Genomic DNA, 25,968 nt, shown 5'->3' on the forward strand with positions numbered 1-25,968 from the left:
GATCCTTCAAAGGACTCCCGAGATATTTCCCATTTTGTCATAATTAAAAAAGTCCTTTTATCTCAGCTCCCAAAAGGACATTCCAGGATCTGATAGTGTCAGTCGATGCGGATCAACAAGGACTACAATCTGACCAAAGGACATCCTGATCGTCCAGGATCTGATAGTGCCAGTCGATCAGAAAATCTGGAAGGATAATGGAAATCCTTGAACGCAGATCGATAGTCCTGTTTGTGGAGAACCAGAAACGGTATGTGCTTTTGGAATCGGTCGTTGTCGGAGATATGACCTCGAGAAAATAATCCTTTCTTTTGTTTTTAAGCTCTAAAATCTGCAAATCCTGCAGGACAAAGGAACATGGGTGTCTATGATGTCCTTGATTATCTCTACAGATTGTCATCAAAAAAAGTTGGGGTCGTCTAAGGATGCAGGACATGAAAAGGACCTTTTTCCGGCTATTCAACCGACATTCCCGGATATGATAATCCCAGTCGACTAGGATGAACAAGGAATTCCATCTGACCCAAGGAGATTTCTCTCATTCCCAAAATTACGAAGTTTTTGACTTGTAATTTTTCGCTTATTTAACTAGAAAATTTATGTAGCATACTTTTGTTGTAAATAAAATGCGTTCTTAGAAAGTTTTGCCTATTTATTGGGGGTGAAAATATTAAGAATCAAATAGTTTTTTGGAGTATGGGCCCGGCAGTGTCAAATGAATCCTTAAGGACAGAAATTTGTGACAAGAATATTCCAACATCAACACGTATTTGCACTGGAGAAAATATGAAATTTGAAGTTTTAACGACGAAATTTGCACCAGAGAAAGTATGAAGTACCAGGCCAACAGAATTACTTAGTAGGCAACTGCTTTAAAATTTTTATTAAATGTGTAACGGACTTTTGGGCATTTGAATTTTTAAATTAAACCGCCAGGCGGGATTTTTGAATTTGGCGGGCAGCGAAATTTGAAGTTTTAATGACGAAATTTGCACCAGAGAAAGTATGAAGTACCAGGCCAACAGAATTACTTAGTAGGCAACTGCTTTGAAATTTTTATTAAATGTGTAACGGACTTTTGGGCATTTGAATTTTTAAATTAAACCGCCAGGCGGGATTTTTGAATTTGGCGGGCAGCGAAATTTGAAGTTTTAATGAGGAAATTTGCACCAGAGAAAGTATGAAGTACCAGGCCAACAGAATTACTTAGTAGGCAACTGCTTTGAAATTTTTATTAAATGTGTAACGGACTTTTGGGCATTTGAATTTTTAAATTAAACCGCCAGGCGTAATTTTTGAATTTGGCGGGCAGCGAAATTTGAAGTTTTAATGAGGAAATTTGCACCAGAGAAAGTATGAAGTACCAGGCCAACAGAATTACTTAGTAGGCAACTGCTTTAAAATTTTTATTAAATGTGTAACGGACTTTTGGGCATTTGAATTTTTGAATTCAACCGCCAGGCGGAATTTTTGAATTTGGCGGGCAGCGAAATTTGAAGTTTTAATGAGGAAATTTGCACCAGAGAAAGTATGAAGTACCAGGCCAACAGAATTACTTAGTAGGCAACTGCTTTAAAATTTTTAATTAATGTGTAACGGACTTTTAGGCATTTGAATTTTTAAATTAAACCGCCAGGCGGGATTTTTGAATTTGGCGGGCAGCGAAATTTGATCTTTTAACGACGAAATTTGCACCAGAGTAAATATGAAGTACCAGGCCAACAGAATTACTTAGTAGGCAACTGCTTTAAAATTTTTATTAAATGTGTAACGGACTTTTGGGCATTTGAATTTTTGAATTCAACCGCCAAGGGGAATTTTTGAATTTGGCGGGCAGCGAAATTTGAAGTTTTAATGACGAAATTTGCACTGGAGAAAATATGAAATACCAGGCCAACAGAATTACTTAGTAGGCAACTGCTTTAAAATTTTTAATTAATGTGTAACGGACTTTTGGGCATTTGAATTTTTAAATTAAACCGCCAGGCGGGATTTTTGAATTTGGCGGGCATCGAAATTTGAAGTTTTAATGACGAAATTTGCACCAGAGAAAGTATGAAGTACCAGGCCAACAGAATTACTTAGTAGGCAACTGCTTTAAAATTTTTATTAAATGTGTAACGGACTTTTGGGCATTTGAATTTTTAAACTTAACCGCCTGGCGGAATTTTTGAATTGGGCGGGCAGCGAAATTTGAAGTTTTAATGAGGAAATTTGCACCAGAGAAAGTATGAAGTACCAGGCCAACAGAATTACTTAGTAGGCAACTGCTTTAAAATTTTTATTAAATGTGTAACGGACTTTTGGGCATTTGAATTTTTAAATTAAACCGCCAGGCGGGATTTTTTGAATTTGGCGGGCAGCGAAATTTGATCTTTTAACTACGAAATTCGCACTGAAGAAAATATGAAGTACCAGGCAAACAGAATTACTTAGTAGGCAACTGCTTTAAAATTTTTTTCAGATGTGTAACGGACTTTTGGGCATTTGAATTTTTGAATTCAACCGCCAGGCGGAATTTTTGAATTTGGCGGGCAGCGAAATTTGAAGTTTTAATGACGAAATTTGCACCAGAGAAAATATGAAGTACCAGGCCAACAGAATTACTTAGTAGGCAACTGCTTTAAAATTTTTATTAAATGTGTAACGGACTTTTGGGCATTTGAATTTTTGAATTCAACCGCCAGGCGGAATTTTTGAATTTGGCGGGCAGCGAAATTTGAAGTTTTAATGACGAAATTTGCACCAGAGAAAGTATGAAGTACCAGGCCAACAGAATTACTTAGTAGGCAACTGCTTTAAAATTTTTATTAAATGTGTAACGGACTTTTGGGCATTTGAATTTTTGAATTCAACCGCCAGGCGGAATTTTTGAATTTGGCGGGCAGCGAAATTTGAAGTTTTAATGACGAAATTTGCACCAGAGAAAGTATGAAGTACCAGGCCAACAGAATTACTTAGTAGGCAACTGCTTTAAAATTTTTATTAAATGTGTAACGGACTTTTGGGCATTTGAATTTTTGAATTCAACCGCCAGGCGGGGTTTTTGAATTTAATTTTCTGCATGCAATATTTTGGTAGTAAAATTTGACAGGATTTTCTAGGATCGGACCTATAGATCTGCATCCAGGATTCTTAAAATCCTTCCAAAAATAAATATATTCAATCCTAGTAGGGTTAAGAAGAGTCTCCAAACAAACATAAATGTCCTTAAAACTCAGCCATTTCAAGGGCGAGCAGTATGTCCTTTTATAACATTGTCACTAACAGGTCCTGGAGTGTCCTTGGGAAAGACGATGAACAAGGTCTTTATATTTAGTTCAAAATTAAAAATTTTTCGCGATTCTTTGAGGGAGCAGAGATGAGAATACGATTTTTCCCCTATTTTTCGTCACTTGGCGACAATTACAAGTGCCCAAAAATCGGTCATCGTAAGGACGATTTGATTGTCCCTCGGGTGGCTTAAAGTCCGTTTCTATACTTGTCGACTTACCTGACTTAGTCCTGACATTCCCTTCGAGTAGCTGATAAAAAGGAGCTCTTCAATTAATAAATACTGAATGTTCTTCCGTCCAGAACCAGGACAATCTAATCAAAGAACATCCCAAGTATGCAATGCATTCGTCTGAATTCAAAAAGGAACCGCCAACTATCCACTTTCACTTTGCCAACTATTACCACAATAAACTTACCAGGTTCGAAGCAGGACCTACCATCGGGGTTATCTTTGCTCAGACGTTTCTCGTGCCAAGGATCAACAGACATCCTGATGGTTGGTGAATTTGCACAATCGCTAAAAATACTTACACAATCATTTTTAAAAACCTTTTCCATTCAGATTCAATTAGTTTTATAATAATCACTCAAGCCACGAATCAAATTTGAAATTTGCAGTATTTATTATTTGTTTCTTTTGTTGTTTTCTTTCTTTTTTTTCGTTTTGTTTGTTTTTTTCCCATTCAATAATTAAGTTTACATTATATGCATGATTTATTTCCTTTTTTTTTGTATACACGATTTTCTTTCATTTTATTTTATTTTTTTAGAATGGAAAAATGAGAGCTAAAGAAAAAAAAAAAAATAAAAAAAAGTATATATATATATGTATTTGTATAATTATATTCGAAATGCCAGTGAAGCATTTATGATCTAAAATTGAAATGGAACATACCCTGTACACACTAATGTAATTAATAGTAATTATTATTTATGCTAAATGTACTTACATATATTATTTATTTTAGTTGCTAATGAATGTACTTCACTCAAAGATTTATACATAGATATATATAAACTTTATTTAGCTTATAGCCTAACATATGATAATAATAATGAAAAAAAAAAAGAAGTTGTACACGATGAAATGATTTTTTTGCTTTGTCAAGAAATTGGTGTTCCTGTCTTATACATATACTATATAGAGGTATGTATATATATATTTATCTATCTTTTAGATTGTATTTCTTTTATTTTTGATATTGCATAATGTATGAAATAACAAACACACATTTACATATACATACATAGGTGTGTATATATGTCTATACATATATATACATCTATATCTCTTCTTGTTGTTGTTGTTGCACACATAGGACTTATAACTTTAGCAGGATTTTTGTTGCTTGTGAAAAAAATCGGAAAGTTATTTTGGTAGGGGAAGGAAGGACACTGAACAATTTGTTCATTCAATCTACTGGGTAGATTTATAGGCGGGGCAGTGATTATGATTCATTCATGTGTGTGTGTGTGTGTTTGCATGTGAATATCTATGAGAAATAATAGGAATATTTCACATTTATTGGGAGGTTTTCAAGGCTATCTAATAACTATTATAATTTATATTGATGTATGCATATATGTATATAAATAAAAAAAAAAAAAAAGAATAATGGAATTTAAGAAGTCATCTCTTGGGGTCTCAATCATCTTGAAATTTGTGATTTCTTACTCAATCTGTGGCCAGAGCATATTAATAACATACAAAGATATTTATTTATGTATATCTGATTAGGCTGAATCATTGTAATCATTCTAGGTAAGAACCACATGGCGATTTTCCTATTAGTATTCGATTCCAGGCCCCATACATACATACATATGTATGTACATATGTATATGTATAAGTATTAATCATTGATTTTGCACCGAAAACAAAAGAACTTTCACAGTTCGATCGTAATTACTAGATAATACCTGACAAATACTTATTCACAAACTTGTCAACAACTTGGATTTGGCATATAAACTATTGTGATCGAAACAATCATCGGCCGAACTATGGATTAACTTATATTGCTCTATAATGAGATAACATTGAGAATAAGGTGGTTCTTTCCTGGCTAGGCCGATTACCTTGCAAAAGTTTAGTTTATAACATACATATATCTTGGTACACAGGGCTATACATACATATATATATATATATATATATATATAGATACATACATACACATACAAACTATATGCTTATATACAACAATTTTTGTAACTCTTTGTGAAATTACAATTCGTATGATTTTTGCTTCTTGTTGAGTTTCTTATATACTAGGAAAATGTTCTCGATTTGAAATGTGTTTCTGTTTCATTGTTTTAATGTTTTCTTTGCTTTGATTTTGTTATTATTTTTACTTTGTTTTGTACTTGTACGTATAAGAGAATGGTTTGCTAACTGCTTTGATTATTTTTGATTGCAAGCGAGTGAGTCTTTAGTTACAATAAATAAAAAACGAGAGAGAGAGAGTGAGAGAGACAGAAAACTTTCTTCTTTATCTTCTTTCTTTGTTTTTTTGGAAAGAGAGAGGCACAGCTCTATATAAAATGAAAAATATATTTGTATATTTATATAATATTGAGTTGAGTTGCTTAAAATACTCAGCTTTCATTTGTTTTATTGTATCGTTGTTCATTTTTTGTTTGCTTTTTCGAATGTATTTTATGTTGTTGTGTTTCAAATTCAAGTGCGCGACAGTTGAGAGAGATTCTTCATGGCTAAGGCAAACAAAATTTAAAAAAATTGAAATCTCGCTTCATTTCGTTAGATAGATTTTCATGTTTTGTTTTTCATTTTGTTTTGTTTTGTTGTTTTAAATAAAATTTGGCAATTTGTTGCAATATCTCGTTAAATGTTAGTTTTTAGTACATTTTCCATATTTGTTTTGTTTTGTTTTGTTTAACTAAAGAAAATCAGCCTTTTCTTGCTATACACATAAATACATTATAAATCTTTATATATATACATATACACATATTCATATATACATATATATATATATATAAGATGTTTTTTTGTTTTGTGTTGTTTTGTTGAATGTTTCTTGTTTTGTTGGATTGTTGATCTAATAACAATTTATCAATTATTTGTGAATATTTTCGAAAACTTCAAATGCATAATCCAATTACAAAAAAAATAACATTAAAAATTTGTACAATTCGAGTGTTTTGTCGTTTTGCACAAAAGGCATAAAACAATATATAAAATTCCTTATAAAACATTGAATTCGAATTTGAGAAAGTTTCAAAGAGAATGTCACTGAAATTTTGTTAGCTTATGAGTTTTGGCTTTTCTTTTGACAATCAATTTCAAGTCAGAATAATAAATCAAAAGTTTTGAAAACATTTACTATTACAATTAACTTTCTCTATATAATTTTTTGTCTTATAAACTGATAAATCATTATGCCTTCAACAATCCTCGGCTATGTCTGTCGGTCGAGAGAGGAAGGGGAAATTAAAAGATGTTTCCCCCACTTTGGTTTTTGTTTAAATTGTAAATTTCTAAATAGATAGATTTGAAGCTGGTTGAAATGTTTTTGTTGCTGATGTTGTTGTTGTCGCCGGTTGTGAATGATCAATCATTGATGCTCATGCTCCAAGTCTCTGCTGGTTGGCCCTCAATCTTTCTGTTACAGACGCGGCGGTTTGAAGCTTAGCGTGGTTGTGCTGCTGCTGGTGGCCAATTGTGGGTGTGGATGTGGGTCCAGTGTGTCCATTTGATGATCTCCATCTACCAGACCAATGCCCAGGCCACCGCCACCGCACTCGGCAATGGAATTACGCACCGAGGGCGGTTGCTCGGCCCCGGGCAGAAGGCCAACCATAAGCAATGGCTTGTTCAGTGGCGGCGGCAGATTGGTGCCAATTGGATCGCTGCCCAGGCTATTGCTGCTATTGCTTTGGGTGTTGGCACCGCCGCTGCCGCCACCGATTTGCTTCTCCTTGTTGCGACGTAATGAGGAACGATATTGACGTGGCACATTGATAAGGAGACGTCGTTGTTGTGAGCTACTGCTTGTTGTTGTTGTTGGTGCTGCTGTTAGATTTTGGCCAAATTGGTGTTGCAGGTTTGTTGAATTGTTGTTGTTGTTATTGTTGTTGTTATTATTGCCGCCCAGTCCTCCTAATCCAGCTCCTCCTCCTGCTCCTCCGACGACGATCCCGATTCCAATGTTGTTGGCATGTGGACGCCGTGCAGCATATTGTATGGACTCGGCGCTGTTACTCAAACGGATGTTGCCAACTGATCACAATAATGAGGGAGACAGCCAGAGACAGAGAGAGAGAGAGAGAACGAGAGAGATGGAGAGGCAGGGGGGCGGGCAAAAGAAACGAGAAGAAATGAAACCAAAAACAAAAATAAAGAAAGGAAGAGAAAGAGAAAATATATTTATATATATAGTATTTTGTTCATGAGTTTTTTACTTTTCATTCAGTTTCAGTGGCAAATTATTATTGATTGTGTTTGTTGCCTTTGTCTTTTGTTTTTCTTTTAGCTTTCAGCTGGCTTTCAATATGTATGTTGTATGTATGTATGTATGGGCTAAATATGGTGGGCGTGACTGTGATAAGAACATAAATAATATTAGTAAAAACCAAACGGATAATGAACACAACAAAAAAAAAGTAACAACAACAATTACAACATGTAGATAAATATATATGTATGTATATAAATCAAAAGGACAACAAAACGAAAAAACACACACAGAATATTTTTTGTCTCTCTTTTTTTTTTTGTTTGTTTTAATACATCAAATGATATAAAATATAAAATAATCATGAAATAATACTTAACACTTCTATTGCACACACACACACACTCACCACAAACACTTACACCACGCACACAAAGTGAATTAAATATATATAATTTATAATATTCATTTTTGCAATTAAATTAAAACAATATTTTAAAAACAAACAATATAAAATGAAATATATATATATATTAAACATTTACATTTTTTAAGGATAGATATGAATATATATGTATATACATAGCTTTTCTGGTTAACTTTTAATCCTTTCTAGCAACTTTATCAATTCTTATATAGATATAGACACCCGATTTAACGATATGCATATAAATGGAATTATCTGAATTCGAAATTTTGTATGTATGTACATATATATATCTATGATATAGACACACGATTGATTAATAAACAAATACATACATAAAATCTTGTTAAAAAAAAAACAAAAATAAATAATATTATATGTAAACAATTGAAATATGTTTTAGTTTTGGCAAAGCATAAATATAAATATAGATTATAAATATATTTTAATTATGGATTAATTCAAAATGGATGCAATGAAATGATTTGAAATGGGTTTCTCTACAAAACACAAGACAATCTCAGTTGAGAATATGTTTTCGAAGTATTCTTATAGTTTAGAACAGAAAATCTAAGACATTAAAAATGACAGTGATGAAATTGTTGTTGTTCTGGCTTCTGCTGGTGTTGCCAAGGCTACTGTTGTTGTTGTTGTTGTTGTTGCTGCGAATGTGACTCCTTTGATGGCCAGATGCCTCAAAGGATTGATACAAAGACGAAGCATTGCTGGCCAAACGCTGCCGATGATAATGAAGTGACGATGAACCACCTCCACGAGGAGCATTGGACAAAGGAGTCGAATGTCTTATGTATAGGCCATCATTTTGGCCATGATGGGCATGTGAATGGGATGAATGTGCTTGATTTGGATGCGAGTGCTGTTGAAGTTCATGGGATTGCAATGTGTGTGGTTGCATCATCATAATGCCGTCCAAGGAGTCACAATCGCTATCATCGTTAGTCTCATCGTTAATCTCATTATTAATGCAATTATTTGGCTTTTTCGTTATAACAACAACAGAACCGGAACGAGCAGCACCACCAGAAGCACCAGCACCAGCGCCAGCAGCACCTGGAGCCATCAAATTGGAGCTCAAGCATTGTGTGGAATAATAATATGATGTATTGAGTGGATAATGGAAGATTGACTGCTGCATTGGTATTGTATCCGTTGCTTTATTTTGCTTGTTGTTGCTGTTGTTGTTGTTGTAGTAGTTGTTAGTGTTGGTGATCGTTGTAGTGGTAGTAGAAGTAGTAGTAGAAGTAGTTAGTCCTTGATTTTTACCAGAATTGGCATCCAGGAGTAGACGTCGATTTGTTTGCTGTCCAGCAGAACCACCAGCTGTTAAAAGTGTTGGCGGTGGCCTCAAGAGGCCGCCACCTTTGGAATGTAATTGTTCTTGTTGTAGTAGTTGCTGCTGCTGCTGCTGCTGCTGTTGCTGACTGTAGCTATCCTCGGTGTCCATCATGTCATCCAAGTGCTGTTGCTTGCGATAGAAATGATAAAGTTGAGCTGAGCCACCTCCGATTCCCACCAGGCCTGCTCCTCCAGCTCCTCCGCCGATTCCCCCCGACACGAGCAGCTGCTGCTACTGCTCCCTGACGCATATCCCGTGTACTGCCGCCGCCTAAGTAACCAGCTGCCGCTGCAGCAGCAGCCAGGCAACAATTGCTACACGTGTCCAGGGGCAATTGGAGTGATACTACGGCAGCATCTCTCGGACCCAAGAACCATTCGGAACGGGTGCGCATGCGTGCGGTTTGTCGTTCATGGACCTAACCCCATTTCATTGTTCAATTCAATTGGTTCCAGTTGCCAGTTTATAGTTGAAGTTGGTTGTGTGGTGGTTGTTGTTGTTGTTGTTGTTGGTGGTGGTGGTGTTTTTGTTTTGTTGTTGTATTTCGGGGGGTGGAACGAGGGGGGATTCAAAATTTTCGCATTAGAGATTTATTTGTTTTGATTTTTTTTTGTTTTTCAATTGTTTCTTTCTTCTTAATAATAGCATTAAAAAAAAAAAAAAAAACAATAAGTAAATGGAATTCATTTGGTTTTTTTTTATATATATGAAATTTAAAAATTATGAAAATAATAAGAAAAACAAAAATCATTTGAAAACAGTTAAAAAAAAAAAAGGAAAACTACAAAATGAATTTTTTTTTTTTTTTTTTTAGTTGGAAAGTAGGAAAATAAAGTGCACATTTTTTTCTGATTTTTAAAGCAAAAATTTATGTATGTATATATTTTTTTTAAGGGTATTTGTCATTTAAGTGCAAAAAATTAAACGAGAATACCCTTAATGTTAAACTGGTTAAGCACAAAAAGTTAATTATTGTGTAGAGGCACATAACATTCTCTTGATAGGAGATTAGGAATATCCTTGCAGGCAAAGAGAGAGAGAGAGTGAGAGAGACTTGCCAATCCCTTCTAATCGTATTCAAACTAAAGATTTCAATGATGAAACAATATTTTAATTGAACTTAAGATAAGCAAACAATTTTAGACAGACAGACAGACTTGATTTAGATTTCATAGACATGCAAGGATATAGAAATTACGGCTTTCCGAAATTGTATACAATTTATTAATTTCAGTGTTCAGTATTTTTCTTTTAAAGTATGTCTTGATGAACAATAAGAAGAAGAAGAAGCAGCTGCAGCAGAACAAGGACACCGCCAAACAAGCTTAGCGTCATCTTAATACAAATGTTTTTCTTTTGTTAACAATTTCATTCAACAAATGATGCAATTTTTTTTTTTTTTTTTTTTTTTTTTGGTTTTTCTGTTTGTGTTTTGTAGTAGAAGAAAATGTCAAATTCTGTATTTAATGATTCCGCCGTGGGGGTGGTGTGTGTGTGTGTGTGTGTGTGAGATGGACAAGCAACAACAAAATACAAACAGATTAAAAGTGCAATAAAAACAAAAGAAAAACAATACAGAGCAGAAGGAAAAAGAAAATGTTACCACATACAAAACAAATGATAATAATTGGTTAACATAAGAAAACAAGCGCTAAAACAAGGCAAGACTAGACAATAGTAACTACAACTAGTTAAGTACATCGAAATCAAATACAAATACATGTGCGAAAAATATACATATACAACATATTTATCATTAAACTTAAATCGCTAACAACAAATACAAATACATTAATTAATGATAACAACAAAAGACAAAGAAAAAGAAAAGAAAACAAAACAAACTAAAAAATACATTTGCAAGAGGCGCACTTATGATACATGGTGTAATGTCTGTGGTACACACTAATACACAAGCAAAATTAACAAAAGAAACAAAAAAAAAAAAACAAAACAAAAGTTGTACAAACTTAGATATAAGTATAAATATATAGATATATATATGTATATGTATGTACACAGTGTGTTTAAAAGTTCGCTTCGCTTTTGTTGTCTTAATATCTAAAAGATCTCTTCTTTTTCTTGTTTGCTTCTTATCATCCCACGAAGTCAGCTAGAAAGTGATAAACTCTTTGTTAACCTAAACTGAAAGATTATCAGTAGAACTAGTAAAAACAGACTTGATCAACTTCAAGAGGTTCGAAATCTCTTCATCATCATCATGATCAAAAGGCAAAGGACTTTCAAAGAACTTAATGGAACTCATTTAGTTTAAAGACTAACAACTTTAAGTCTGCATAATATGTAAATTTTAATCACACTTTCCAATATTGTCTTTTAACTAACAATAAGAGAATAGGATTTCCATTTTCTAGCTGATGTTTCCAAAATTTAAACTCTTTTTAATCTATTTCTAATTTAAGCTAAATTAGTTGGAAATTTTAAGACGGATTTTTGTATATTCAAAGGGAAAACTAAAATTATTTTCTTTTTTTTTTTTAATATATACGCAATTTTTTTGTTTAGTTGTTTTTTCTTCACTTATATCAAATAGTTTTTTTTTTATTAAGAGAATTATTTTTTTTAAATCTGGGGTGTGAGAGTGTGAGTTGTTGTTGTTTTAGGTTTTAGGTGTGTGTAAATAGATTAAATTTTGTTCAATGAGAGAATTAACATTAAGTTTAATTAATGAGTACAAATTATTAATTTTAATAATAGTATAAAAAAGAATTGTGTGTGTTCCTTGCTTTTTGTTGGTGTGTGTGTGTGTGTTTTTTTCTTTGTACAGTTTTCCGTGATCGGTTTAAGGTTTTAAGGAGATATAGTTTATGTTTTTTCTCTCAATTTGTACCTTTGTGTGTGTGTGTGTGTGTGAAAGAGATGGAGAGTGAAAGAGCTTTCTAAATGAGGTACTGGGGGGAGGGAAAGCAAATGCTTTTCGATCTTTTTAGACTTAAGGGTTAAACACTTATATATAGAGTGTGTTGGTTGTTTTTGTTGTTGTTGTTGTAATTGTTGTTGTTGCTGTTTGTTGTAAAAAGGCAGGCTCTTAGCATTTGTTTGGTTAATATATATATAAAAAAAAAAAACATAAGACACTTTTTGTGACAAAAAGAGACAGAGATAGATAGATAGATAAAGTCAGAGTGTGATAGCATAAGTAACAACAACAAAAAAAGGTAAAAATAATAATTAAATAAATTCAAATTAAATCAAATAATAAAAAATGAAAAATTTGTTCTTCAATATCAAGAATTATTTTTATAATATGAAATAGATTATCTATATAGAAAGTGTGTGTGTGTGTGTGTGTGTGTGTGTGTGTGTGTGTGTGTGCGTGTGTGTGTATTCGTGTTTTTTTGTTTGTTTTTATCATCATATTACAAAACAAATTAAACAAAGAAATATGTGAGAAAGAGAGAGAGAGATAGAAAAAGTGTGTGTGAGAGCGTAAAATAAAATCAAAAATTAAGAATGAACAAATCAAAAATCAACTTAACAACTATGATTAGGATTTGCATATTTCATTTTCTTGTTTTCTTCCTGCAAAATAGAAGTGAAAACTTGAAAGAAATGTCAAAAGAATGTGAAATTCGAGCATACTAAGTTCTAAGAGTTTTCTTTGCTAGAGTCTTTGCAAGTCACGTCAGAAATATTGTTGGGGGTATGTAGAGGGGGCGGGCGGGTGCTATAGGGGGCGGATTCTATACGGATATTCTAGAGCCTGGATAGAAGTCATCCCTCACCTGTGGCAAATACGAGAGACTTTTGGTGCTCTCCGCATAACGATTAACGGCTCGAAGCTCCTCCATGGTCATGCCGCCGTTGTTGCCACCATTGCCGCCAGATGATCCTGTTGCGGCGCCACCAGAGTTCGAGCTGCACGAACTGGAATGTCGTATGCCCCGATTGCAGCGGCTGCATGGTACGCGGCTTCAGTTTGGGTGGCGTTGCCTGTGGCACAGTGGATGCAGCACCGCCGACTCCAACAGATGCCGCAGCTGCCGAGGCGCCGCCGCCGCCGCCTGCACCGCCAGCCTGACCATCAAGACTCTTGGTGCCGGCGCGTAGACGTCTCTGATGATGACTGCTCGAGGTGGTGGTTAAATTCTTCTTTTTGTTCTGACGATAGCGACGCTTCATCACCACCTCCTCCTCATCCTCGTCGTCATCGTCGTCGTCATCATCGTCGTGACGCTGTTTGTGACGTAGAAAGCCTCCTCCGATTGTTCCTCGCGTTGGCAGCGGCGGCGGCGGTGCAATGTGACTCAATTCCAATTCGGCTGCAAAATCGTGTCCATGTGCATGTGGACCATGACCATGTCCAAGTCCGAGTCCCAGACCGCCATCCAGTTCGTCATTGTCCTCATCCTCATAGTCATCGTAGTCGTAATCGGTGCCATTGCCATTGCCCTGTTGTTGTTGCTGATGATGTTGTTGTTGTTGCTGCAGCTGTTGTCTCTTGGCTGGCAACGGGGATGAGGTCATGGCAAAGATGCCTGGACCCTCCAGCGACACCGACAAGCGTGCACAACTCTCGATGAATGAGTGCTCCGGCGAGACGCCCAGCGAGAGGACACTATTCTCCAAAGCCGAACTGGAACTGGTCAGCAAGGCGGGCGTCGAACGGGATTCCTCTTGAGCCACTATAGTTTTGGATAGAGATTATAGAGGAATGTGGGAAGGATTTCGTTTTATGATTTGTTTTTCGAGATGAGTAAGTAGAAACAAAAGCGTGCAGAGATACAAATACATAGAGGCAAAGCCATAAGCAAATATGTCAGTAGTGTCTAGAGGAATGAAGTGGGCAGTGGGAAAGGGACACCAGATGAGAAGAAACCACCCAAAACCATAATATGTATACCTCAGAAACCAAAACTATATACACAAAAATTAGCTTATAGACCGAATAGATAGACAGGATAGACAGATGGTTAGACGGAGGATACATATTTATGTGGATAATGAAAATGTCTCTTCTAAGGGATATTCATCCTTCTTGGGAAAACAAAAAAAAAAAAAACATCTAGTGTCTTTATATCTCTATATATACGATTCTATATTATATATGTATATACTTATGGTACTCACGTAAGCCCCAACGTTCGCATTGGCATTGCAGCCAAGTCTTCTCGGCTTCCAAAGAATGTTGCACTATTGAAGTGAGACAGAGATAAGGAACAATTACTAAACGGAAATGCATACATTATTACTTAGAACTAAATTAATGTATATCTAAATGGGTTAAAGTCAATATTCATATAGTCATTATAACAGTAACAATAACAACAACAACAACCTCGACAAAAATATATTAAATCTTTCGCTGATGAATCAAAAACAAAACAAACAAAAAACCTTAATCACTTTTATATAGCCAACATACGAGTCATTTCCTGTGATTACTTGACTCGCAGATTTATTCGATACTCATAAGAATATAAGCGAATATTTTTGGGTTAAATGTCCTGACCTTGTCATTTGTCAACTTATCTATGTGGTTATAAACTGACTTATATTGGAAATATTTGTATTTTAGTTTACAGATCTTAGGAGTGAATTAGCGAATCTATATCTATATCTATGTATCCTTAATCTTACATTCAGAGCTCCTTCCTGCCCACTTACATGCATATTTCTGTTGTGCCAGTTTTCCACGCGGCGGTGGTGGATATTGAAAACTGCATATCCATTCATCTTGCACCTTTAGAATACGTCCCGTGACACGTGCATAATATTCATAATTCTCACGTCCGAAAATATCATGTGTGGCAAACTTATCAATTATATGTTGCATTATCTTTGTGGCCACCTAAACGAAACAGAAACACACAATCATTTAGAGTCTATAATGAATTTGAATGAAAATGTGCATTTACCTTAAACTTGAGCACATCCTCCATGCGTGCGGTCTTGCCATCGCTGACGCAGGATTGAAAGAAACTGGGGGCCACAGAGACACCCAAAGCTTCGCTGGTCATACCCGTGGAGGCGTGGGCGGCATTGCTGGCTATTACACGGAATGTGCCAAAGAGTAAAACTAAAAGATGTTGCGTATATTTTGGCAGAGAACCGAAAAGTCTGTAAATACAAAAGGAAGATGAGTTAAAAGAGTTTAATAAATGTCTTTGGGGAAATAGAAACATTATATAATAGTTAGTATAACAAACTAATTATCACACACAATTTGTTATTTCTGTGGAATTAAAAATATGGTCGCGTTTTTACCGTTATGTGACTTTGTGTTGAAGATGGCTTAACACGATTTTGCCCCATTTGAAATGATGTCCAAATTACGCTACGAGTTAAGCCCTATCAAAAGGCATTTAACACTCTATGAGAGATTTAAGTTGTGGCCACGACTAGACAATGGTAAGGGGGCTGGGGGGACAACTGGGTTTCGGGTCTCCGCCGTCTGGTTCGGGGGTCTTTTGTGTTAATAATATCTTTCCCTTTTTGCGCCCTCTTATCATTATCAAACAACTAAATCGTCGTCTCGTCGCCTTGCCACAATATTTTTCTTTTCTTTTCTTTTAGTTTATTTGTTTTCTTTCTTTGCTTTTATTTCTATCTTTCTTGCCGCCTTTCTTCTACCACCTTGTTCATGGCATTTTCAATGCATTGTCAAGCGATTGCCGTCAACTTCCCCCAAAACTCACGCCCCCTCCAGTCCGTTTCTGACGTCTCTTTACCAATTTATTTTGTTGGATATTCAAGTTTTCACTTTTTAGCGCCACAAAAAATAAGAAACGAAACATTTGTTTCACTCTACGATAGTTGAGAGCGAGTTGGGCGAGGAGAAGCAGAAGAGTTGAAGCATTAATTGATTGAGTTGAGTTGGGGGCTTTAGCTTCGCCTAGGCCAACTTGCTAGCTGGCTGGCTAGCTGGCTGGATGGATGGACGGTTGGATGGTTGGGTTGTGTAATGTGGGGATGGACGGACGACGCTTAGGAGGAGACCAGCCGACCGACCAACCGACCAGTTTTTCTTCTTCTCTAAACACACACTAAAAAGCCACCATTTTTCGTTGTTTCGAAAAATCATTAGGCACGCCAAAATGAAAGTGTGAACAATGTCTACGGTAAGCTAGAGAGGAGTCCGACGTAGAGAAAGAGAGAAAGAGAGAGAGACCCAGACATATATCGCACATACATACATACATAGGATGGAAGCAGCAGACTTTCTTTGATTATTATTGTTATTATGATGATGGGTAAGTCAGTAGTAGTAGTTGTTGTGGGCTAGGAATATGAGTCAGTGCACTTGTAATGAAATATAACATGACTAATGGTAAGCCAAACGTAAGGCCAACTCAACCAAACGACCAACCAACCAAGCAGAGCTATAGCTCTATATAGATAAGAGATCTTATACTTGAAACAAATATATGTATCTACCCATACATATGACAAAGAAAAACAAAAAATTTAAGTTTTTAGAACTACCTTTATCGCTTTTATCGGATAGCACTCTCTCTCTCTCTCTCTCTCTCTCTCTCTATCTATCTATTTCTGTACCTTCGTAAGTCTCTTTGTACCTTTAAGCCATATCGTTTAATATCTACTCAGACAAAGTATAGATTCATATATTTAATTAAACTAAATCTCTCATGTGTAGACTAAACTAGTTAATACTCTTTTGAACTGCTTCTTTTATAGAAAGGAAAATGTTTTACATTAATTTTCCCCCAAAAATGACCTTACATCCAGGTTCTAGGTTCTCTTGTGCCTAAGTCATTCGTTTGACTTAAGCATTAATTCCTTAGTTTAACTCAACCTTCCCTCCCACCATTTCATTTCATTTCGTTTCGTCTATTTATCAAAAGACGTGTAATAATCATTATATATCGATGTGATGCAAGACTTTCTATAGACAAAGGCCAGACACTTGGAAGATATTGATGATGTCTTTTTACTGATTTCATGATTGTGTCTTTACAGTTCCTGTGAAAACATTTGTACAGAAAAAAATCTCGTAAATCCACTTGTCAAGTAAATACTTTTCAATTGTTTTTATCTGTCAAAAGGGAACGATGATGTTTCATTTTATCACTTCCTACTCCTCTCCATTACCCAACTACCAACAACTACCACCCCCAACACAGTCCTCCTCCTCCTCCTGCTACCCAATCGTCGTCTCCTCTTGACTTTATCACTTGACACATAATTCAAAGCAGAGAAAAAAACAAAACAAAATCAAACTGGTTCCTCTGTAGGGCAGCATCTCATCTTCATCATCATCATCATCTCCGCATCTCCGTATACGTAACACAATATATGTGCCATATAAAACAAAAAAAACAACAATAATAATATATGTATGTACATATATGAAGAAAACAACAACAAAAAGTTATAGTGAAATATTAAATACAGTTACACAAAAAAGCAAATCAAATGTCGGCGGCGGCACTTGAAAAGGCAACAAAAAAAATAAATAAAAAAAAAAGAAGCCAAATGAAACGAAACGATCTGAACTGAAAGAAAACCTTATCCGACATTTTTAGTTACATTTTTGTTTCTTTTTTTTATGAATGAAATAAATGAAATGTGATTCATTCAAATACGCAGAAGCTACGCATGAAGAATACTAAATAAACAACAAACAAAACGAACAAAAAAAAAAAGAAGCTATTTAGCATTAATTCATAGAAGAAAAGCCGGTTTTATTTTTATGTTAATACGAATGACAATCAGACCCAATATACACATACATACATATAGACAAGATCTACGTAACTCTTGATCAGATTGTATAAGCCATCTCCCAGCCCAGTCAAATGAAATCTCAAGACGGCCTACTACTATACTCTACTCTTACTACTAATGGCCATTCAATGTAACCTCATCAATCACAATTACTCATTGATTTCTAAACAAATTTTATTTTCATTTTTTTTTTTTTTGTGGGCTTTTAGATAACCAAATACAAAACAAAACAAAAAAAAGTAGTAATAAAAAACCATTTTGATTGGTTTACCCTCCTCTTATCTCTTTCTCTTTTGCTTGTCACATATCAATCCGGGGTAGACATAAACATTTATTTTTTGTTTGTGCCTTCTTAACGGCATTCCATGTAATTAAATGCAATTAATAAACAATTTGTACGCACATTCCCATTAAACAATAAGCAACAACAACAACAACAATAATAATAACACAACGAAAAATGCAAATAAATATAAATTGATAATCCTTATCTAGGCATTTGCGTTAATGTCTACCGAAGGTTTTCCAATGACTTTGATATTTGACACCCTATACCCAGGAATGAAGGGTATATTGACTTAAATACTCTGAAATTTCACTTTAGTTAAGTTGTCATTAGATTGAAATAAGATTCTTTAGATTTAGTTGCAATTTCATTACTAAATTTTCAACTTGTTTTAATTTCAATTTCTTTATTCCTGCAGGGTATCTTTTTAAAGTAAACACCTCTCAATGAAAGCTACCGAAAATTGTCTTTTTTGTTTTGGCCTCCATGGAGTTCATTATGCTTTAAAAAAGAAATGTTAACTGATAAGATTAAAGAACACCGATCAACACAATTTTCACTTGCTCTTGGAGTCTTGTTGTGTATGTTTTTAGATAGTTCTTTAAATAAATACATTTGTTTATAAAGAAAATAGGCTTGGCTCGAATCGGACATTGACTGAATGACTATAGAGGGGCAATGAAAAATAATCTCGTTATATAAGAAAACCCTGAACCATGCGCTTGATAACTATAATGATTTTCATATGAAAAATTTCAACAAAAATTCACAAGAAATTTGAATTTGCTATTCCAAAATGTATGTTCAAAACTTAATGAATGAACAACCAATAACGAACATAAGCAGAAAGCCAATGAAAATACAAAAAAGTCATCAATAATTTGTTAACTCTGCATTTCACAAGAAAGAAACCAAAACGAATAAACAAACAACAAGCTAAACAACATTAAAAATTGATCTTCCAATGAATTCGAATTCAACTCAAAGATATATTAAAATGAATTAAAATTGGTCTAATTAGTTAAGTTCATGAAAAAGGGTTAAGAACAATTAACTATTTAATATTCTGTTTTATTAATATAACAATGGATCAATCATCGAGCATTGATTCATCGAGATATTACGCACAAAACCGATATGAGGCATACTACTGAAGGCTCTGGCAATGACTATGACTATGATTGGACATCCGATATATAGAAAATATGTTTATATAAATAAAAGGGTGTGGGTGTGGGTGAGGGTGAGGAGTGTGTTTCTATTATATTGTACATATATATTTCCCTTTTTTTTTTGCTTGCTAAGCACACATCAACACATATCAGATTGTCGGGAAGCTTGGTCAAATCGAATCGTGAAGCTGACCATATCTCAGCTTAAGCATCTTTTGGAGACTGCAAAATCAGCATCAATATGCATCAGTTGTTGTCGTTGTCGTGTTTCCCCCGCCCTTCTCCCTCTCAGTTGTTCTTTGTGTGAAATGTGTGTATATGTATTTTAGCAGATGCGAAACATAACCGCAGCAGAAGCAAGTTTTTATTTTTTTTATCGGCCCACAACAAAAGACAATACGTCATAATAATGAATAACACCAGCAAAAAATAAAAGCAACAAGAACAACAATTACTAGCCAAAGGCAAATCGCAATGAAAACGCATACACGAATTGTATGTACATATGTACATATGTATCTACCGATAATAAAAAGCAGTTTCAACATACATATGAAAATAAATATACTAAGTGTGCAAACATCACAAACGATGATGATATGTGTGGATAATGCATACTTATGACTCTGACAACGACGACTATGTGACCCACCAAACCCAACCCAAGCCAAGCCAAGCCGAGCCAAGCCATGCCATGACAACCCAACCCAACCCATCCAAGTCCAAGTCAAGTCAAGCAGGCAGCAGCAGCAGCAGCCGCCGTACTGTCAGGCCAACGACCAATGCAAACTGCTGACAGTTTATACACTAGTCAACGAGTGCAAAATAATATGCAAAACATTCTGCAACAATGTCAATAATAATGTTGGATATCATTTCTTTAACCCCTTTTGCATGCATGACGTCTTCTTGTATATGTTGGGCTTATAATTAATCAATAAACAAAAATGGCATAAAAACCAAAAGAGTTTCTTTATTTAGAAAAATAAGGTTCTGTTTTGTCTTCTCATCCCTTTCAATGTGCCCATGACTAAATACACTAAAAAGACGTCAAAATATCGTTATAAGGACTGATGCATTGAAGGCTTTAACTAGAGATACGTCTGTATAGGCTTTATGTTAATTTAATCTCAGGACAAAAGGTTGCAAAAACTGTCCTAAACGTAGTGATTATAAGAATGGATTCTGGGATAAATTGTCAATATATTGGTTTAATTTTTGATAACTTATGTTGTGTTTTTTTTTTTATTTTGTTCTTTTGGTTTTGCTGTTTAGTGTCTATCCATTGCCAGCCATATGGTGGTTTCATATATATGTATGCATATACATACATATATATCTGGAGGTTGCCTCGTCGTCGAGTTCATGGAGAGAGAAGAAGAGTCATATAAGAGAGCAAGCCATGAGGCGGCGACGAGAGGCTCTACTGACGCACACATACATATATACATACATATATGTTTGTGATCTTGTCTTTACATTATTTAAAAAACATTTTATCTGGTTTAAGACGAAAAAGAACCTAAATTGATTTACAGTGGTCCCACACACACACACACACACACACTGAAAGCACATTGTACGCTTGTTTTTAAACAATTCTTTCATAATAATAATAATAATAATCAATCAGGAAGCAGCAAAAGAAGCTCAGACACAAGACGACATCGATGAGTCTGTTGTCTGGATGGAAAAGGAGCAGAAGGTGGGGGAGGAGAACGAGAAGGAGAGGGAGGGGGTAACCATTATGGACAATGCGGCTTTGTCGTCATTCCGGACGTGTTGCCCTCTGCTGCGCTGCTGCTGCAGTTGCTGCATTTCTTTTTCTGTTTTTTTTTTTCTTCTTTTTTTTGCCATTTGTTTGTCTAGACCAACACAAAAGCGAAAACACAAAATGGTTATTCTCTCTTTTCATTTTGCACTTATCGGTATTCGCAGCACAGAGTTTTGGGTCGCTTAACTATTGTCCAGGGCATGGGCAATTGTATAAATAGCCAGAGCAAGGGACCTATTAGCTATGACAGGCAGCAACAACAACAACAACAAAAACGACAAATAAAACTAAAGTCAAAGAAAGAGTGTAGGGAAGGGGAAATGACAGCTGGCCGTTTTAATCGTTTTTAATCGCATCAAGAAACATTTCCGGGAGGAACAACTAACCCGAAAATGTCTAGCAATTGGCCCAAGAACGTGGCCGACAAAATCCTGTTGAAGGAGCAACAGGCGTCTGTTGTCTGCCTTGGCAAAGGCAAAGGCAAGGAAGCTTTACAACAAGACGAATATCGAAAGCTTTACATATAGGGGCAACAAGTTGAAGTAGCAACAGGACACACTCCTGTTCAACAGAAACAAGCTTTCACTCTCTCTCTCTCTCTCCTTCTCTCACACAGACACTTGCCACAAACGTCAGCAGCATGTTCAGTTGTGATTATTTGTTATTGTAGCCATGGCTAGTTGTAAATTTCACACGCAAAAATAACAAAAATAAATAAATAAATATACACACACACACAGTCAGCCAAACATTTATAAAATTTTATTTTTGGCCAATCTTTGGTCTATCTATACTTGAATTTGTTTCTATTCTTTCCTTTACTATTGCAAAAACGTGCAACAATGACGTCGACACGATACGACTGACAGCCAGACAGTCGGCCAGGCCAAAAGGAGGACCTGTTGTTGCTGTTACGTTTGTCTAATTGATACAATGTTTCAAACGCGTGTCTATTTTTACCCCAACAAGAAGGTGAACACACACAATTTTTGCGCTATTGCTTAATGTTTTTGTTGTTGTTATTGCAATTCGTTGTTGTTGTTGCTGCTGCTGCTGCTGCTATTGGGCTGCCCTAAAAAGTAAATAAACAATAAACAAATTTACAACAATAAAATTTGTTTGCGCGCGCTCTTTTCTCTTAATTTGGCGGTCGAATGTTACGCATTGATTTTTGTGAAAAATTTATGTTTTATTAAAACATTCATGTGTGTGTGTGTGTGTGATTTTAAAGTGGTTCATAAACTTACTCATCAAAAAATCGAAACGAAAATTAATTACAAACGCAACACCAATCTTTCGCCCATCTTTTGCCTAGTTTCTTCGAAAATTGATCGAAATCAAAAGTCTTCATCTTTTAAAATGATACTAAAAAGTTTAAATTTTCGAGTTTTTATAGCAATAATTATTTGAAATTGAAAAAAAGATTGGAATACTTTGGCTTATCTTTGACATTAATTGACTTGACTTGAACAATTATTGTAATTAAAATTCTCAATTCATTAGATATGCAAAGGATCAAAAGCAACTCACGATTGAAGATCAGTTCAGGAATATAAAAGTTACAACTTCGAATTTCGATCAACCTCAATTTCTAGGAGTCACTATGAAGTGATGAAAATCATTTTTAAAAGAAAATCTTCGACATATTTCAGGTATATGATGATTCTAGGGAATTAAGAATCGTAGAAATTGTTGTATCTCTTTGGGGCCACCTTAGTGTGGGTGTTTACACACGCACATTTAGCACATTTTTTATTTATTCACTCTTTTTTTCTTTTCTTTTAATGTAACCAATGGACTGACTACTGACTGTCGGCGGCACTGGCTCTGGCACTGACGTAGTAGCCATTGATCACATACAAATGTTAAACAAATTAACACACTGCGAGGGTGCCAGAGAGGAGGGGAGGGAGATGTATAAAGACAAGTAGAATGAAAAAAACAGAAAAAGAAGGCAAAAAATAAAAAGGCAGGAGGAGGAGGAGGAGAAGGAAACAAAATTAAAGATTGTCAGTCAAACGCATGAGATAATATCGATTGCTATAAGCGGCAGAGACCCCGCTCACTTGCAACAATTGCAAATTGCAGCAATCATACAACAACAAAATACATTTCTTTCGTTAATTAAGTATGCGTCTGTGTGTGTATGTGTGTCTGTGTTTGCCCACGCTTTCATGCTCTAATTCAGTTTTTGGTTAGAAATCGATTGCAGCAGCAACAACAACAGCAACAGCAACAAGAAAAAAAAAGCAAAGCAACATTTAAGCTTAAAGAGCCTTTAACCCTTCACTGGCTTTTAACAGTTGCATTCGAATTTGGAGCAGCAACAACAACAAAGCAGATGGTTAGGGGAGGGAGGCAAAAAACCATTCAACTACTTTGATGATACAAAAATGAATACGATATTGTTCTTCTCTGTTTTCTTTATAAGTAAATGCAATCTAGTCTTATGTTTGTATAGAGAATTAAAAGAATCAAAAGGCTAAAAATTTGGGAGATTAGATTTAAGATTCCGTTCTCCTGACATGGCATACAATGATTTATTTGTCATAAAGTATTGTAAGTGCCGAAACTGATTACTGCAATAATAATGGCACGAAATCAACATTCGGACAAATAGCTTTAAGAACTCTAAGACCCTTTACGATTATTTGGGTTAAGGTCGGTATATGAAAATGTTTACTTAACAAAGAAAGGATTAATGTTAGATTTAGACACATCTTTCGCTATTCACACTCAAGGGTTAATTGACTCGAAATATCACTTTTGGGAGCCCATTATTTAGTTAGTTGTCGCCGTCGTCGTTTTGGCATGTTTAAGTGAAAATTGGTGAAAATCCGCGCGCACACACAAATGTGTCAACAAGTGCCAGGCGAACACACACACACACTCACGCATTCGGAGAGAAAAAAAGCTTTCCACTGAATTAACTTCCACTTCATCGCCCCCGCTTCCCCTGGGGCTCTCTCTGGTTCCCTCTCACCGCACTCTCCCACTACTCCTTTTTCTTGAAGATTCTTAGCAGAGAGCTGCAACCGAAAAACAACAACAGCAACAACAAGACGAAAAAACAAAAAAAAAAATCTAGATCCGGTTCAGCAAGTTTACCGCAAGCTAGTTTGGAGTATGTACGAGTATGATGGGCTTGTGTGTGTATGAGTGTGTGCTTAAGTATATGTATGTATGTATATATGTATATTTGTGTGTATTTGACACTCACCTGTGTAAACGCTCCGTTTGCTCCGCTTCATTCTGCAACTCGTTGATGGAAAACAATTCCATCTCACCCTGACGACCAAAGATGCCATTGGGGATCTTCCTTAAGAACTTTTTGAGAACACTGGCTATGGTGAATACGGAATAATTATCAACATTGACCAAACGGCCGGCTTGTAGGAAATGTATCAGCTTCTTCATAGCACCCTGATGGCCAGGAGCACGGAATACATCGCGACGATTTGGTGATTCCTTATTTAGTTTGAGTATCAAGACAAGTAAGGGTCCTGGAATGTTGTTGTTGTGTTTGCAGACCTCCTCCAAGGGAACACCGAATTTCACCTTCTCCAAGCGATATGGATATGATGGGGATGTGGCTGGATGGCCGCAAGAAGTAACCACATTGCCAAGATCGGCGGCACGACGATGAACTCGTTCAGCCCAGCTGGACATGATTATAGATATATATGATGAAAGCGGGAGTGGGAGTGAGAGAGCAGGAGGAGGAGAAGGATGGGTGGGTGACTGGTGAGATTGATGGAAGGTTGATGGTGTTGGTGTTGTTGCTGAGATGAGATGCGATGTGTTTGGAGGGTGTGGGCTTTTCCTTCTGCTTTGCTGCTTGCTTGCCTTGCCTTCACGCGAAAAATGTGCCTGAGAGATTTTTATGGTTTTTTACATTCATGTTTATCGTCTATCTCTCTCTCCCACTCTCTCGCACAATCGGTATCTTTATCTTTTTTCTCTCTTTCTCTCTCTCGCTCACACACTCTCAATCAACAAACGGGACTTGGCTTCGTTGTTTTTTTTCCTTTTTTGCTGTGTGTTGTTGCTCCTTTCCTTCTTTCAGTTTGACAGCGAGAGAAAATGTTGTTAAATTAAAAATTTTTAATTCAAATTTTAAATTCAGCAACTCTGCGTTTTGATTTTCATTTTATCTTTTTATCCGTTTGTTCGCTTTTTAGTGTGTTGCTTTTGCTTTTCGCCTCCTGCTGTATGCACTTTTTTCAGCTGCTTCTTTCTATCGTTTTCAGGCCAACGCCTCTTGCTTTTTTCTATTTATTTGCCGTGTGTCTGCGTTTCTTTTTCGCTTTATTGCTCGCACTTCGAAACTTATAGTTTTTTTCATTAATTTTATTGAACAATAACTATAAACTATTATTTCTGTTTTTTTTTTTATTTTTTTATTTTCAATCTGTTTTCAATCTGCTTTAATTTACGTCGACGCGACTCAACAACAAAAAATGAGAGATGATATCGTGACCGAATTGTATCGGTATTTTGCATTTTTCGATGTCTGGCAACGACATCGATGTGGCAATACTAAAAAAGA

At 35.5% G+C, this 25,968-nt stretch overlaps 1 protein-coding gene across 1 annotated transcript; it reads right to left on the reverse strand.

Moving 5' to 3' along the window:
• Positions 1-4,097: 4,097 nt before the first annotated feature.
• On the reverse strand, positions 4,098-25,885 carry RhoGAP71E (Rho GTPase activating protein at 71E). The gene is given in 9 exon segments (XM_068287185.1): positions 4,098-7,519; positions 9,406-9,642; positions 9,698-9,896; positions 13,225-13,401; positions 13,403-14,124; positions 14,570-14,632; positions 15,107-15,290; positions 15,358-15,559; positions 24,640-25,885. Coding segments are annotated over 9 exon segments (2,847 nt in total). The 5' UTR covers positions 25,089-25,885; the 3' UTR covers positions 4,098-6,905.
• Positions 25,886-25,968: the final 83 nt, after the last annotated feature.

This window comes from Drosophila tropicalis, unplaced genomic scaffold (assembly GCF_018151085.1).
Source record: "Drosophila tropicalis isolate 14030-0801.00 unplaced genomic scaffold, ASM1815108v1 contig_463, whole genome shotgun sequence".
NCBI classification, from domain to species: Eukaryota; Metazoa; Arthropoda; class Insecta; order Diptera; family Drosophilidae; genus Drosophila; species Drosophila tropicalis.